The sequence below is a fragment of the Oncorhynchus tshawytscha genome, unplaced genomic scaffold, assembly GCF_018296145.1.
Source record: "Oncorhynchus tshawytscha isolate Ot180627B unplaced genomic scaffold, Otsh_v2.0 Un_contig_246_pilon_pilon, whole genome shotgun sequence".
NCBI classification, from domain to species: domain Eukaryota; kingdom Metazoa; phylum Chordata; class Actinopteri; order Salmoniformes; family Salmonidae; genus Oncorhynchus; species Oncorhynchus tshawytscha.
In genome coordinates, this window is record NW_024609090.1 from 46,513 (window position 1) to 64,263 (window position 17,751).

At 45.0% G+C, this 17,751-nt stretch overlaps 2 protein-coding genes across 2 annotated transcripts in view; both read right to left on the minus strand.

Moving 5' to 3' along the window:
• Positions 1-11,232, minus strand: part of LOC112240278 (TSC22 domain family protein 1-like) — a 27,958-nt gene extending 16,726 nt beyond the window's left edge. Inside the window, exon 1 of the mRNA XM_042314172.1 lies at positions 10,623-11,232. Within this exon, the coding sequence (XP_042170106.1) occupies positions 10,623-11,197 (575 nt within the window). The 5' untranslated portion in view covers positions 11,198-11,232. The remainder of the gene's footprint in view (positions 1-10,622) is intronic.
• Positions 11,224-13,289, minus strand: LOC121844256 (TSC22 domain family protein 1-like). The gene has a single exon (XM_042314174.1). The coding sequence runs from the start codon at positions 12,562-12,564 to the stop codon at positions 11,224-11,226; it is 1,341 nt and encodes a 446-aa protein (XP_042170108.1). The 5' UTR covers positions 12,565-13,289.
• Between the last annotated feature and the right edge of the window lie 4,462 nt (positions 13,290-17,751).

Below are 17,751 nucleotides of genomic sequence, written 5' to 3' on the forward strand. Positions count from 1 at the left end.
CAGCTGATTTGTACGGGTCCAGGTTTTGCAGCTCTTTCAGAACAATCTGCGATCTGGATTTGGGTGAAGGAGAAGCTGGGGAGACTCGGGCAAGTAGCTGCGAGGGGTGCGGAGCTGTTGGCCGGGGGTGGGGTAGCCAGGAGGAAAGCCGTAGAGAAATGCTTATTGAAATTTTTGATTATCATGTATTTATCTGTGGTGACGTGTTTCCTAGCCTCAGTGCAGTGGGCAGCTGGGAGGAGGTGCTCTTGTTCTCCATGAACTTTACAGTGTCCCAAAACTTTTTGGAGTTAGAGATTTCTGTTTGAAAAAGATAGCCTTTGCTTTCCTGACTGATGGTGTGTATTGGTTCCTGACTTCCCTGAACAGTTGCATATCGTGGGGACTATTCGATGCAATTGCAGGCCGCCAGAGGATGTTTTTGTGCTGGTCAAGGGCAGTCAGGTCTGGAGTGAACCAAGGGATATATCTGTTCTCAGTTCTACAGTTTTTGAAAGAGGCATGCTTATTTAAGATGGTGAGGAAATTACTTTTAAAGTTCGACCAGGCCATCCTCGACTGACAGGATGAGGTCAATATCCTTCCAGGATACCCGGGCCAGGTGAATTAGAAAGGCCTGCTCGCAGAAGTGTTTTAGCATTTGACAGTGATGAGGGGTGGTCGTTTGACCGCGGACCCATAGCGGATGCAGGCAATGAGGCAGTGATCGCTGAGATCCTGATTGAAAACAGCAGAGGTGTAGTTGGAGGGCAAGTTGGTCAGGATAATATCTATGAGGGTGCCCATGTTTACGGATTTAGGGTTGTACCTGGTGATTTCCTTGATAATTTGTGTGAGGTTGAGGGCATCTAGCTTAGATTGTAGGACTGCTGGGGTGTTAAGAATATTCCAGTTTAGATCACCTAACAGAAGGAACTCTGAAGATAGATGGGGGGGCAATCAATTCACATATGGTGTCCAGGGCACAGCTGGGAGCTGAGGGGGGTCTATAACAGGTGGCAACAGTGAGAGACTTATTTCTGGAGAGATTCATTTTTAAAATTAGAACCTCAAACTGTTGGGGCATAGACCTGGAAAGTATGACAGAACTTTGCAGGCTATCTCTGCAGTAGATTGCAACTCCTCCCCCTTTGGCAGTTCTATCTTGACGGAAAGTGTTTTAGTTGGGTATGGAAATCTCCACATTTTTGGTGGCCTTCCTAAACCAGGATTCAGACATGACAAGGACATCAGGGTTGGCGGAGTGTGCTAAAGCAGTGAGTAAAATAAACTTAGGGAGGAGGCTTCTGATGTTAACATACATGAAACCAAGGCTTTTTCGATTACAGAAGTCAACAAATGAGTGTGCCTGGGGACACAGCAGGGCCTGGGTTAGCCTCCACATCACCGAGGAACAGAGGAGTAGTAGGATGAGGGTACGGCTACGGCTACGGCTAAAGGCTATAAGAACTATTTGTCACCAAAGCCCCATATACTACCCACCACTGCGTCCTGGTAGTTGGTCCCCACTACATATCCGTCGCTAAACCCACTGGCTCCAGGTCATCTAAGTCTTTGCTAGGTATAGATCTGCCTTATCTCAGCTCACCATACCAATACCCACCCGTAGCACGCGCTCCAGCAGGTATATTTCACTGATCATCCCCATAGCCAACACCCCTTTGGCCGCCTTTCCTTACAGTTCTCTGCTGCCAATCACTGGAACGAATTGCAAAAATCACTGAAGTTGGAGACATATCTCCCTCACTAACTTTAAGCATCAGCTGTCAGAGCAGCTTACCGATCGCTGCAGCTGTACACAACCAATCTGTAAATAGCCCATCCAACCAACTACCTACCTCATATTGGTTTTGTTTTTCTGCTCTTTTGCAACCCAGTATCACTACTTGCACATCCTCATCTGCACATATCACTCCAGTGTAAATTGCTGAATTGTAATTACTCCGTCGCTTTTGGTCTATTTATTGCCTTACCCGCTTACTTCATTTGCACACACTGTATACAGATTTTTCTATTGTGTTATTGACTGTACGTTGGTTTATCCCATGAGTAACTCTGTGTCGATGTTTTTGTCGCACTGCTTTGCTTTATCTTGGCCAGGTCTCAGGTGTAACTGAGAACTTGTTCTCAACTGGCCTACCTGTTTAAATAAAGGTGAAATAAAAAATAAATAAAATACTGCTTCAAAGCAAATATCTGCAGCATTGGTAAAGATATGATCAATACATGTTGATGGTTTAATTCCTGTGCTGTTTGTAACTAGTGTAACTTGGTAGGTTGACTGACAACCTGATCCAGGTTGCAGGCACTGGTTACAGTTTGAAGTTTTTTCCTTAGTGATAATATTAATATTTAAAATCACCCAGAAAATATACTTTGTTGATACCACATACATTGTCAAGCATTTCACACATATTATCCAGATACTGACTGTTAGCACTTGGTGGTCTATAGCAGCTTCCCACAAGAATGGGCTTTAGGTGAGGCAGATGAACCTGTAGCCATATTACTTCAACAGTATTTAACATTAGATCGTTTCTAAGCTTTACAGGAAGCTGGTTCTGAATATAAACCGCAACACTGCCGCCGTTGGCATTGTTAACAGTTTCTGCTCGTTAGTTTTCGCTACCATCTGGGTTTTAGCTTGCTTGAGCCTGCTAACTGAGGAGTGTTAGTTCACCTGTTTCCATACATGTTTCATTTTTTAAAATTGTTTCTTACAAAGGAGTTGTTTAATCTAACTGCTTAACTATTTATCTGTACATGGAACAACCATTTCTTTCTTCTAATCTTTACAGGAACATTTCACTGCAGCTACTGTAGAAGGAAAAGCTGTGTACATTTGCAAATACTGTGCCAAATCATGTGAAGAATGCAACAAAGGTGCAGAATCATCTGGCCAAGTGCATAAAGTTCCCTCAGCACTCACAACAAGCAACCTCTGACAAAAGTCCCTCTACTTCTAGTCGAAGTGAACATGATGAATGACACACCTTATCGATAGCAACAGCTCACAGTCTTCCTGGAATCAGAAGTTTTTTTGATTCAATGGTGGAACATAGTCAGAAAAATGCTGATGGATGTCTTGCTCGAGCTGTGTATGCAACTGGTTCACCTCTGGTGCTCACAGGCAATGTGTATTGGAAGAGACCAGACATGCATTATCTACTCATTTGCTGGATGAAGAGGTCAACAGAGTTCAAGTGAAGGTCAAGCAAATCATAGAGAAAGCAGACTATTGCAATCATCTCTAATGGGTGGTCGAATGTTCGTGGGCAAGGAAAAATGTAACTACATCATCTGACCAGCCATGGTGGCATAGCAGTTCAGACGTCTTTTGTCCTCGTCTTGTCGTGTCCTGTATATATATGTATATTTACAACTTTTTATATACATTTTATTTTTATTTTCCATCAACTCATCTTCAAAACACTCTCCTGCAACCCGCCTCACCAATTTATATTTATAAAAAAGTATGATTTACCTCAAATCTGTAATCCTCCAAGAAGCTAGCCAGAAACTCCAAGAAGCTAGCCTGAAACTAGCCAGAAGCTAATCAGAAGCTAGTTCAGAAGCTAGTTAGCTTCTTTACTGGCAAATCGTTAGTATTCAGCTAACCACGGTTTGTGGTCATCAGCTATACTTTAGCTCGAAAATCTATCGCCAGTTCTGTACGGCGCAGCGCGGCTCGGAACGGAACATACCGGACCAATTTTTCTCTCCATGTCCCTGGATTTCGACTGCTCTCTGGACATTCATACCCGGATCTCACAGCTAGCTAGCTGCTATCCGTGTGACTATCGGCCTTCGTCGATTCCGGAGCAAACATCAATTATTCCGGAGCTAGCCAGCTCCGTCAATCACTCCTGAGTTCCATCAATCACTCCTGGGCTGCAGTCACCTATCCGGACCCGTTTTACTGCCTACGCGGAGCCCCACCGGGCCTTCACAACTGGACTGCCGACGTTATCTACCTGAAGGAGATCCGGCTGGCTCCTCCGTCGCGACGTTACCTGAACGCCCATCTGCAGCCTGCTAACCGTTAGCTGTCTTACCGGCTGCTATCTGAATAGACAAATCGGACAATTTATTTATTTTTATTATTATTATGTTTTCTTCTTGGGCCTCTATAACTATATCTATTGTTTTTATTTTTGTTGTTGTTGTGTGATTTGGATTAATCCCCTCTACCACACGGAACCCCACTAATCTACTGACGGAACGCAAGAGGTGGCTAACAACAGACCTCCATCCTATGCTAGCTTGCTACCGATGGCCTGGCTAGCTGTCTAAATCGCCGTGACCCCCAACCAACCTCTACACTCACTGGACCCTTTTGATCACTCGACTAAGCATGCCTCTCCTTAATGTCAATATGTCTTGTCCATTGCTGTTCTGGTTAGTGTTTATTGGCTTATTTCACTGTAGAGCCTCTAGTCCTGCTCACTATACCTTATCCAACCTATTAGTTCCACCACCCACACATGCAATGACATCTCCTGGTTTCAATGATGTTTCTAGAGACAATATCTCTCTCTTCATCACTCAATACCTAGGTTTACCTCCACTGTATTCACATACTACCATACCTTTGTCTGTACATTATACCTTGATGCTATTTTACCGCCCCCAGAAACCTCCTTTTACTCTCTGTTCCAGACGTTCTAGACGACCAATTCTCATAGCTTTTAGCAGTACCCTTATTCTACTCCTCCTATGTTCCTCTGGCGATGTAGAGGTGAATCCAGGCCCTGCAGTGCCTAGCTCCACTCCTATTCCCCAGGCGCTCTCTTTTGACGACTTCTGTAACCGTAATAGCCTTGGTTTCATGCATGTTAACATTAGAAGCCTCCTCCCTAAGTTTGTTCTATTCACTGCTTTAGCACACTCTGCCAACCCGGATGTTCTAGCTGTGTCTGAATCCTGGCTTAGGAAGACCACCAAAAATTCAGAAATTTTAATTCCAAACTACAACATTTTCAGACAAGATAGAACTGCCAAAGGGGGCGGTGTTGCAATGTACTGCAAAGATAGCCTGCAGAGTTCTGTCCTACTATCCAGGTCTGTACCCAAACAATTTGAACTTCTACTTTTAAAAATCCACCTCTCTAAAAACAAGTCTCTCACCGTTGCCGCCTGCTATAGACCACCCTCTGCCCCCAGCTGTGCTCTGGACACCATATGTGAACTGATTGCCCCCCATCTATCTTCAGAGTTCGTGTTGCTAGGCGACCTAAACTGGAACATGCTTAACACCCCAGCCATCCTACAATCTAAACTTGATGCCCTCAATCTCACACAAATTATCAATGAACCTACCAGGTACCTCCCCAAAGCCTTAAACACGGGCACCCTCATAGATATCCTAACCAACTTCCCCTCTAAATACACCTCTGCTGTCTTCAACCAAGATCTCAGCGATCACTGCCTCATTGCCTGCATCTGTAATGGGTCAGCGGTCAAACGACCTCCACTCATCACTGTAAAACGCTCCCTGAAACACTTCTGCGAGCAGGCCTTTCTAATCGACCTGGCCGGGGTATCCTGGAAGGATATTGATCTCATCCAGTCAGTAGAGGATGCCTGGATATTTTTTTTAAATGCCTTCCTAACCATCTTAAATAAACATGCCCCATTCAAGAAATTTAGAACCAGGAACAGATATAGCCCTTGGTTCTCCCCAGACCTGACTGCCCTTAACCAACACAAAAACATCCTATGGCGTTCTGCATTAGCATCGAACAGCCCCGTGATATGCAGCTGTTCAGGGAAGCTAGAAACCATTATACACAGGCAGTTAGAAAAGCCAAGGCTAGCTTTTTCAAGCAGAAATTTGCTTCCTGCAACACTAACTCAAAAAAGTTCTGGGACACTGTAAAGTCCATGGAGAATAAGAACACCTCCTCCCAGCTGCCCACTGCACTGAAGATAGGAAACACTGTCACCACTGATAAATCCACCATAATTGAGAATTTCAATAAGCATTTTTCTACGGCTGGCCATGCTTTCCACCTGGCTACTCCTACACCGGTCAACAGCACTGCACCCCCAACAGCAACTCGCCCAAGCCTTCCCCATTTCTCCTTCTCCCAAATCCATTCAGCTGATGTTCTGAAAGAGCTGCAAAATCTGGACCCCTACAAATCAGCCGGGCTAGACAATCTGGACCCTTTCTTTCTAAAATTATCTGCCAAAATTGTTGCCACCCCTATTACTAGCCTGTTCAACCTCTCCTTCTTGTTGTCTGAGATTCCCAAAGATTGGAAAGCAGCTGCGGTCATCCCCCTCTTTAAAGGGGGGGACACTCTTGACCCAAACTGCTACAGACCTATATCTATCCTACCGTGCCTTTCTAAGGTCTTCGAAAGCCAAGTCAACAAACAGATTACCGACCATTTCGAATCTCACCATACCTTCTCTGCTATGCAATCTGGTTTCAGAGCTGGTCATGGGTGCACCTCAGCCACACTCAAGGTCCTAAACGATATCGTAACCGCCATCGATAAGAAACATTACTGTGCAGCCGTATTCATTGATCTGGCCAAGGCTTTCGACTCTGTCAATCACCACATCCTCATCGGCAGACTCAACAGCCTTGGTTTCTCAAATGATTGCCTCGCCTGGTTCACCAACTACTTCTCTGATAGAGTTCAGTGTGTCAAATCGGAGGGTCTGCTGTCCGGACCTCTGGCAGTCTCTATGGGGGTGCCACAGGGTTCAATTCTTGGACCGACTCTCTTCTCTGTATACATCAATGAGGTCACTCTTGCTGCTGGTGAGTCTCTGATCCACCTCTACGCAGACGACACCATTCTGTATACTTCCGGCCCTTCTTTGGACACTGTGTTAACAACCCTCCAGGCAAGCTTCAATGCCATACAACTCTCCTTCCGTGGCCTCCAATTGCTCTTAAATACAAGTAAAACTAAATGCATGCTCTTCAACCGATCGCTACCTGCACCTAACCGACTGTCCAACATCACTACTCTGGACGGCTCTGACTTAGAATACGTGGACAACTACAAATACTTAGGTGTCTGGTTAGACTGTAAACTCTCCTTCCAGACCCATATCAAACATCTCCAATCCAAAGTTAAATCTAGAATCGGCTTCCTATTTCGCAACAAAGCATCCTTCACTCATGCTGCCAAACATACCCTTGTAAAACTGACCATCCTACCAATCCTCGACTTTGGCGATGTCATTTACAAAATAGCCTCCCATACCCTACTCAACAAATTGGATGCAATCTATCACAGTGCAATCCGTTTTGTCACCAAAGCCCCATATACTACCCACCATTGCGACCTGTACGCTCTCGTTGGCTGGCCCTCGCTTCATACTCGTCACCAAACCCACTGGCTCCATGTCATCTACAAGACCCTGCTAGGTAAAGTCCCCCTTATCTCAGCTGGCTGGTCACCATAGCATCTCCCACCTGTAGCACACGCTCCAGCAGGTATATCTCTCTAGTCACCCCCAAAACCAATTCTTTCTTTGGCCGCCTCTCCTTCCAGTTCTCTGCTGCCAATGACTGGAACGAACTACAAAAATCTCTGAAACTGGAAACACTTATCTCCCTCACTAGCTTTAAGCACCAACTGTCAGAGCAGCTCACAGATTACTGCACCTGTACATAGCCCACCTATAATTTAGCCCAAACAACTACCTCTTTCCCAACTGTATTTAATTTTTATTTATTTATTTATTTTGCTCCTTTGCACCCCATTATTTTTATTTCTACTTTGCACATTCTTCCATTGCAAAACTACCATTCCAGTGTTTTACTTGCTATATTGTATTTACTTTGCCACCATGGCCTTTTCTGCCTTTACCTCCCTTCTCACATTGTATATAGACTTGTTTATACTGTATTATTGACTGTATGTTTGTTTTACTCCATGTGTAACTCTGTGTCGTTGTATCTGTCGAACTGCTTTGCTTTATCTTGGCCAGGTCGCAATTGTAAATGAGAACTTGTTCTCAACTTGCCTACCTGGTTAAATAAAGGTAAAATAAATAAATATAAATAAAAAATCTCCACCCCTCAACCAGTATTCTACAAGAGCACAGACACATGGGACAACAGACACACCGGTCTCTACATTGCAGATGAGCTGAAGGCAGTCATCAATGACTTTGGACCACAGAAGGTATTAGCACTGGTGACAGACAATGCTGCGAACATGAAGGCTGCTTGGTCCAAAGTGGAGGAGTCCAACCCTCACATCACACCCATTGGCTGTGCTGCTCATGCATTGAATCTGCTCCTCAAGGACATCATGACACTAAAAACAATGGAAACACTCTGCAAGAGAGCAAAATAAATGGTTAGGTGTGTTGGACCCCAAGTATGCTGACAAGAGCATCCTGTCTGGTGCAGAGATCAACAATGCCTATGGCGTCATCACTACCGTGTCTCGCCACCTTGGCCTGGATGAGGGCAAGGTTCTTGGCAGTCTGGCAAAGTACACAACCAAGCAAGGAATTTGGGATGGAGATGCAATATGGCAGTTGTGCCAACATATCTCATCAGCCACATGGTGGAAGGGACTTTGTGGATCTGAGGCTCTTTCCCCTGTTGCCTCCATCATCCTCCAAATCCCACCAACATCAGCCGCCTCAGAGCGCAACTGGTCCTTGTTTGGGAACACACACATCAAAGCACGCAACAGGCTGATCAATACAAGGGTTGAAAACTTGGTGGCCAGCCGGGCAAATTTCATGCTATTAGAGCCTGACAACTAGCCATCCTCAACAAGGTTGGAAAGTGACAGTGAAGATGAGGCCTCAGAGTCTGGAGGTCCAGGGAGAAGACATGGAAGCCTGAGAGGAAGACAACCAAAGCTTTAGTTCCTAGACTATCATTTTACAGATGTATGTTGAAAACGTTTTTGGGAGATGTGATGGATCATTCAATATTCCCTTTCTTTTGTTATTCAGTGAAATCATCCCGTGTGAAGAGTCAACTAATTTAATTAAAGTTCAATTCATAACTAAATCGTTTTTTTGTTTTTTTTTATTGGAAAGATTTAATAATTTGCAATTATGTCTACTTATGATAAGGTAATAAGTTTGTTTGTCTCCATATGATATGGTAAATATATCCAATGCAAAAAACATCTACATTGAAATGGTATTAATATGATTTCCCATATCTTCCCACGGAAAGTTTCCACCTCTGAATATTCCCCAAAACGTACAACCCTAACAGCAACACAATTAGACCCAACCAAATCTTGAGAAAACAAAAAAGATAATTACTTGACACATTAGAAAGACAAAATAGTAGTGTAAACATTTAAATAACATTGGGATCACTAATGTTTAGAAAAAAATCCCTAACCGAAAAGTTTTTTTTTAACAACATTTTAAATCACAACACTACCACTAACAGGTCCCAAACATTATTATTACAAACACCTCACGCAACAATGCTGTAACGTTAGGAGATATGCATCTTTCAAATGATTTGGCATGGATATAAAGCACTCTGCACATCATCATTGTTAACAGTTGGAAAAATGTCAGAGAGTGAGACAGGGAAGAGACAGCAGCCCAGTCCTGTATGGCAATACGAGTTCAATGAGAAGGTGGTGAAATAAATACTAATTTTGTGAGGTGGAATTAAGCTACAGTGGCAGTACAAAGGCAATGCTGAACCATCTGAAACACCATGAGACCCAACCGGTTGGTCGCAGCAGCGGAATAAGGGACGGAGTGAGAAAATCACAGTACTGATTCCAGAAATGATTGCAGTTGATATGCAGCCACTGTCAATGGATCAAATGCATTAAGAAGGAAAAAAAAATCCACAAATTAACTTTTAACAAGGCACACCGGTTAATTGAAACACATTCCAAGTGACTACTTCATGAAGCTGGTTGAGAGAATGCCAAGAGTGTGCAAAGCTGTCATCAAGGCAAAGGGTGGCTACTTTGAAGAATCTAAAATATATTTTGATTTGTTGAACACTTTTTTGGTTACTACATGATTATGTGTGTTATTTCATAGTTTTGATGTCTTCACTATTATTCTGCAATAGTAAAAAATAAAGAAAAACTCTGGAATGAGGTGTCCAAACTTTTGACTGCGTGTGTGTGTGTGTGTGTGTGTGTGAGATATAGGAGGTTGGAATAATACTATGAAATTGTGAAAATTATGATAATGCCCTTTTAGTGTAAGAGCTGTTTGAAAAGACCACCTGAAATTTCAGCCTGTTTTGGATGGAGTTTTGGCCTGCCTAGTGTATAATATAGTATATTAGTATATTAGAATAATAAGAAAGAGTTCCAAACCTCTCTACCAATAACAGCTAGTTCTCAGTTGTCTTCCCCTCCCCACTCAGACCAGTCAGTCCTGGCAAAATTCTTGCTTGAGAAATTGCAGAAACTTTTGCTAAGAAGCTATTTGTTTCTTTTATAGCATTTTAAATGTAAAACTATCACAGTAAGGTAGGACTACTTAATTGTTACCCAGAAACGGTTGCATTAGACCTTTAAAGCAGTCTATGATGTCATACTGAAAAACAGCTACATTGGACCTTTAAAGCAGTCTGATGTCATATAGCCTCAGCTATCTTCAACAGTTCTAATTCCAACACAGAGGCCATCCATCCTTACCTGTCCTCCTCTCCATCTGCAGACTGTGTCCTCAGGCTTGCAGCAGCGGCCACTAAGGCACTGGCATCTCCAGCCATCCCCATGCTCTCCATGGAGCGGCCCCCTCCTGCAGCCCCCAGCCGGGGCAGCGTCAGCAGGGACTGGTGTTGGAACAGCAGCCTTTGGGCATCCTCCAGCTGGGATGCCGTTAGGGTGGGGATGCTTCCCCCATACAGAGCCCCGCTTTGGGCCAGGCTGGTGTGGCTGAGGGGAACCCCGTGAGTCAGGAGGGGCTGGAGGTCAGCACGGAGTGTGGTCACGAAAGGGGCGGAGGGGTGCTGGGGGTGAGGGTGCAGCTGCTGAGCTGGGAGGTTCTGGAGCTGACTCTGAAGGGGTTGAGGGACAGCGGCCGGGCCAGGCATGGACACCCCAAGAGAGCCAGGGTGTGGGGGGAGGACCTGGGACTGGAGAGGAGCCGTAGGCTGGATGAAGTCTGGAGGCCGGCTGCCTGTCTGGCACACTAGCCCCGCTGGGAACTGGGGCGTGGGGTAGCCTGTCTGGGCATGCTCCATATCATAGGGCATCTGCTGGGGCATGGCCTGACTCCGAGCGCCCTGGGCATTCACCTGGGGGCTGCTGGTAGAGTACCATGGGGGACCATGCTGGTCTGCTGCAACAGGAGAGGGTTAGGGTCCTGAGGGACCATGTGGGCTTGCAGAGAATTCTGGACAGTCTCAGGACTGGTGTAGTCCTGGTGCTGGTATGGCTGCGAGGTCTGGGGTGCCACTGCTCCCATCTCTATGCCTCCGTATTGGACAACACTGGCCACCACAGTTCCATTCCCTGCTTGGCTCTCTGGGCCGCCAGCGCTGGGTGCAGGGGCTGGGTCAGAAGTGGGCGCAGCAGGTAGAACCTCCTTCTCATAGTACTCTGTACACATCCATCTTCCCTTGCGGAACGGCTCTGAGTTAGAGTCCAGCTTCACCACTCTGAAGCGAGACCCCGGAGTGGCTTGGGTCTGAGTCTGTTGTGTCTGGGTGCTGGAGGTCACAGGCTGTGCCACTGCTACTGACATCCCAATCTGAGTGCTATTGGTGGGCCCTGTGACTCCAGGGAGAGCCCCTACTCCACTGGATGTCACTTGCCGGCCTCCACTACTGTCAAAGATTATTGGGCCCGCAGAGGGAGGGGCACCACTATCACTGACTATGGATGACACATCCATGCCTGGCGCAGCAGTGATGGTAACAGAGAACTGGGCAGTGGTATTCTCCACCATACCATGCCCCATCTGGGTCTGGTTGGGCCCAGCCATTTCAGAGGAACTCCCCCCTGCCACTGAGACAGTAAAGGCTGCTGGCACCACATTCTCTTGCAGATGATGCACAGTCCCATTCACCATGTTACCAGGGTGTGGAGGGCCCTGAGGCTGCAGGGGTTCGCACAGAGGGTCCTGGGGTAGGGAGTGAGGATTCAGGGGTTCGTTAGGGGACACTGCGCCTGGGGTCTCCACCCCATGGGGGCTGTTCAGGGTCTCGTCCGAGGAGCTCCTCTCAGGGACGCCGGTGTCCCGAGGTACGGACACTTCCTGCATTTCAGAAGAGGACAGGTCCTCTGTGTGGGATTCATCCATGTCATCATAACTCTCTGTGTCGTCCGCTATGCTGTTGTTGGTGCTAACAGAGACCTGGGCCGGGGTCACGCTAGTTATCTGGAAGCCACTCTTTTTTTTCACCTGAGACCCGGACTGGGGGAGGTTAAGGCTCAGGGGGTGGTGGTGCGGCTCAGGGGAGGAGGACCCAGCCTGGCTAGTTGACTGATAATCATCAGTGGGAATTACATTACTGCTACCTGCAGCAGACCCAGATGCACCGCCACTACCGGTGGTGTTACTGCCTCTTCTATTGTGGAAAGACATCTTCCTAGACCCAGAGGAATCTATTGAAAAGTCCTGTTGATGCATCTTGTGAACAACACGAAGCCAGTAACAGGGCAAAGAAGTGACTAGCTGTGTAGCTACTAAATGCCAGATGGTTGTTATAGCCAGGCATAAATAACGTTAATGTAGTCAGAGGTTAGCTAGCTAATAGTTACCTAATAGTTAGCCAACGATGGCTAATGTAAGCAAGGTGACAGTCCCACAATAAATCACAACAAAGCAAGGACGTCGATGTTATTTTCTGTTTTCAGTAGTCGAGCACTTCACGTCTGATAAACTGTCGATAATGAAGTGAATTACTAAATATTAGCTCAGACATGTCCAGAACAACAACCAAGCTAACTTAGCTATGTTTTATAGCTAGCTGAAATGTAAACTACAAAGAGACGCTTATAGAAACGTTTGTTAACAACACCCAAATCATATCTTAAATATATTATGAATATCTCACTGGAATAAATTATTTGAAGTGGATATTATAACGTTAGTGCCAAATTCAGCGTCAAAAGCTGTGTGGTAAGAGATCACCTCCATCGATGGCATCACCAGACGATGAGTCTTCTCTCCGAGACTCTGGTTTGTTGTTGGACAATTCAGTCAGACACCCATCACTGGATAAACATCCTCTTAGCACACAGAAACGTGTTTGAATCCATCTCGATGGTTTCTAGTTAGTGTAGTTTTTCCTCATCGTCCTCTCGCTTGGCCCCAGCTGGTCTCTCTCTGACGACGGGAAGAGGGACATAGCTACTGCGCATGCCCCGAGAAGAGGAACATAGCTACTGCGCATGCCCCGAGAAGAGTGCCATAGCTACTGCGCATGCCCTCAACTAGCGAAGAGGCGGGGCTGAAAGAACATCAGTCGGTCCCTGTCATGACCTCTACATAAATAACTCTGTGCTTTCACACTCACATAAAATGACAACAAATGTTCATATAATAAGACATTTGGCAGAAGCTTTTATCCAAATACACATGCGTGCAGAAATATTATGAATGTGGACCTGGGAATCAAACTCCTTACTCTGGCATTTACAAGCACCATGCTCTACCAACTGCACTACAAAGGAATCCTAGACTGGTTGGTTAGTGTTAGACTGCAGGTAAGCAGCAGCAGTGAACGTTATATACTTTACAAAAAATATAAATGCAACAATTTCGAAAATTTTACTCAGCTACAGTTCATAAGGAAATCAGTCAATTGAAATAAATTCATTTAAGCCCTAATCTATGGATTTCACATGACTGGGAATACAGACATGCATCTGTTGGTCCCCTTAAATAAAAAGGTAGGGGCGTGGAATAGAAAATCAGTCATTATCTGGTGTGACCACCATTTGCCTCATGCAGCGAGACATTTCCTTCTCATAGTTGATTGATTCTGGTCTGTGGAATGTTGTCCCACTCCTGTTCAATGGCTGTGCGAAGTTGCTGGATATTGGCAGAAACTGGAACATTCTGTCGTTCACGTCGACCCAGAGCATCCCAAACATGCTCAATGGGTGACATTTCTGGTGAGTATGCAAGCCACGTAATAACTGGACATTTTCAGCTTCTAGGAATTGTGTACAGATCCTTGCGACACGTGGCGTGCATTATCATGCTGAAACATGAGGTGATGGAGGAGGATGAATGGCACGACAATGGGCCTCAGGATCTCGTCACGGTATCTCTGCGCAGTCGAATTGCCATAGATAAAATGCAGTTGTGTTCGTTGTCTTAGCATACCTGCCCATACCATAACCCCACCGCCACCATGTTCACAACGTTGACATCAGAAAACCGCTCACCCACACAACGCCGTACACGCTGTCTGCAATTTGCCCAGTACAGTTGAAACCGGGATTCATCCTTGGAGATCACACTTCACCAGCGTGCCAGTGGCCATCAAAGGTGAGCATTTGCCCACTTAAGTCGGTTATAACGCCAAACAGCTGTCAGGTCAAGACCCTGGTGCAGACGACGAGTACGCAGATGAGCTTCCCCGAGACAGTTTGACAGTTTGTGCAGAATTTCTTCGGTTGTGCAAACCCAGTATCATCAGCTGTCCGGGTGGCTGGTCTCTGACGATACCGCAGGCGAAGAAGCCAGATGTGGAGGTCCTGGGCTGGCGTGGTTACATGTAGCCTGCGGTTGCGAGGCCGGTTGGACCTACTGCCAAATTATTCTAAAACAACGTTGGTGGTGGCTTGTGGTAGAGAAATGAACATTCAGCTCTGGTGGACATTCCTGCAGATGCACACGCTCCCTCAGAACTTGAGACATCTGTGGCATTGTGTTGTGTGACAAAACTGCACATTTCAGAGTGGCCTTGTATTTTCCCCAGCACAAGGTGCACCTGTGTACTGATCATGCTGTTTAATCAGCTTCTTGATATACCACACCTGTCAGGCAGATGGATTATATTGGCAAAGGGAGGTACATATATTTGTTCACAAAATGAGAGAAATAAGCTTTTTGTGCATATGGGACATTTCTGGTATATTTTATTTCAGCTCCTGAAACATGAGACCAACAATTTACAAGTTGCGTTTTAATTTTTGTTCAGTATAGTAATTTGGTACAAAGGATAGCGGTGAAACAAAACCATCTACACCAGTATGATGCGTGCTAAAAGACAGCCCCATGTGCACAGAACTTAATGTTTACCTCATGTATCATACCTGGATGATCACCCACATGACACTGATCCACCTTAGAGGCATGTTCCCTCTGACACCTCCCCAGCCTGATCTCTGTCCCTCCCCAGCCTCAGGCAACAAGCTATAGCAATATAGCTGAAATGATAAATAAGCAACGACAGGAGGTATGGTGTTGGAAAGTCAAACCATGAGGGTAGGGAAAGAAGAGGCAGGGCTGAGAGCTGGACTAGAGCCCTATGCAGTACACTAGACTGGACTAGAGTCCTATGCAGTACACTAGACTGGACTAGAGTCCTATGCAGTACACTAGACTGGACTAGAGCCCTATGCAGTACACTAGGGTAGGGAAAGAAGAGGCAGGGCTAGGAGCTGTCAAAGCTCTTCCAGCATATCAACATCACCACATATCGTAAACATGTCGTATACAAATGGAGGGAAGGGTGGAGAGAATGGAAGGTGAGGGTTAGGGTGGAGGGATAGGGTGGGGAGGGTTACGGTAGAGGGAATGGAAGGTGAGGTTTAGGGTGGAGGAGAGTTAGGGTGGAGGGGAGGGTGGTTAGGGAAGGGTTAGGGTAGAGGGTCAAATAAAATAAAATGTTATTGGTCACAAACATATTTAGCAGATATTATTGTGCGTGTAACGAAATGCTTGTGTTCCTTGCTCCAACAGTCCAGTAGTGTCTCGGGTGAAGGGGAGTGTTTGGGTAGGAAAAGCTGAGCTATGGAAAACATACACTGAAGCATGACGCCAAAGAGTACCCAACAGGAAAAGTACACAGTCAAATATAAACTAGCTAACCCTAACCGTATATAAACTAGCTAACCCTAACCGTATATAAACTAGCTAACCCTAACCGTATATAAACTAGCAAACCCTTACCGTATATAAACTAGCAAACCCCGTATATAAACTAGCTAACCCTAACCGTATATAAACTAGCTAACCCTAACCGTATATAAACTAGCTAACCCTAACCGTATATAAACTAGCTAACCCTAACCGTGTATAAACTAGCTAACCCTAACCGTATATAAACTAGCTAACCCTAACCATATATAAACTAGCTAACCCTAACCGTATATAAACTAGCTAACACTAACCGTATATAAACTAGCTAACCCTAACCGTATATAAACTAGCTAACCCTAACCGTGTATAAACTAACTAACCCTAACCGTATATAAACTAGCTAACACTAACCGTATATAAACTAGCTAACCCTAACCGTATATAAACTAGCTAACCCTAACCGTATATAAACTAGGCTCTCTGTAAACCTCTAGCCTGCTGTACTTCAACACTCTAAAGACCTGCTGTTATGACAATGTCTGGATTAATAACAATATTTAATTTGTAAAGCACATTTCCCAGACTCACTGGCTATGAGGTAGAAAACAAACTAAATTCATCAACAATACATCAAAAAGTAGAAGGAACAATCACAATACCAACCATTACCTACTAATAGAACATATAGACTTGAAACAGATTAACCGATCTAACATTAAAAGCTAGCTTGAATAGGTAGGTCTTTAGTTGTGTTTTAAACAATGAAATGTCAGCTGCCTCCTTGACATGTGCAGGCAGTGTTTTCCAGAGCTGAGGGGCCATGTGAGAAGCAGGGAACCCAAATGACTTTGCAATCGTTTTGTTCTGAACAGAAGCATTATTTGGTCTGTTCAGTTTCACTGTGCCAACCAGCAAAATAAAGTTCTGAACCGGTTCAAACCCCCAAAAAGTTTAGGTTTATATCCTTCCTTTCTAAACCTCCAAAATAATTTTTCCAAATTAATATATATTTTTTTTACATTGACACTACCGGTCAAAAGTTTTAGAACACCTACTCATTCAAGGGTATTTCTTTATTTTTACTATTTTCTACATTGTAGAATAATAGTGAAGACATCAGAACTAATAAATAACACATATGGAATCATGTAGTAACCAAAAGTGTTAAACAAATTTGAATTTGAGATTCTTCAAATAGCCACCCTTTGCCTTGATGACAGCTTTGCACACTCTTGGCATTCTCTCAACCAGCTTCACCTGGAATGCTTTTCAAACAGTCCTGATGGAGTTCCCACATATGCTGAGCACTTGTTGGCTGCATTTCCTTCACTCTGCAGTTCAACTCATCCCAAACCATCCCAATTTGGTTGAGGTCGAGGAATTGTGGAGGCCAGGTCATCTGATGCAGCCCTCCATCACTCTCCTTCTTGGTCAAATAGCCCTTACACAGCCTGGAGGTGTGTTGGGTCATTGTCCTTTTCAGGGACGTCACTAGGCCTATTTTAGGGGGGGCTTTAGCAATTTAGCAATTTATGGGTGTTGTGAGTATGGGTTGAGTATGAAATTGCAATTCTGGTTGTTTGCCAATGCAGCAGTTACTCTTCTTGGGGTCCAGCAAAATTAAGGCAGTTTATACAATTTTAAAACATTACAACACATTCACAGATTTCACAACACACTGTGTGCCCTCAGGCCCCTACTCCACCACTACCACATATCTACAACACACTGTGTGCCCTCAGGCCCCTACTCCACCACTACCAGGGTGGGTATAATTTC

What these genes read in the sequence shown, in the direction of transcription:
- LOC121844256 (XM_042314174.1), bottom strand. Translation starts at nt 12,564, where the DNA reads ATGCATCAACAGGACTTTTCAATAGATTCCTCTGGGTCTAGGAAGATG.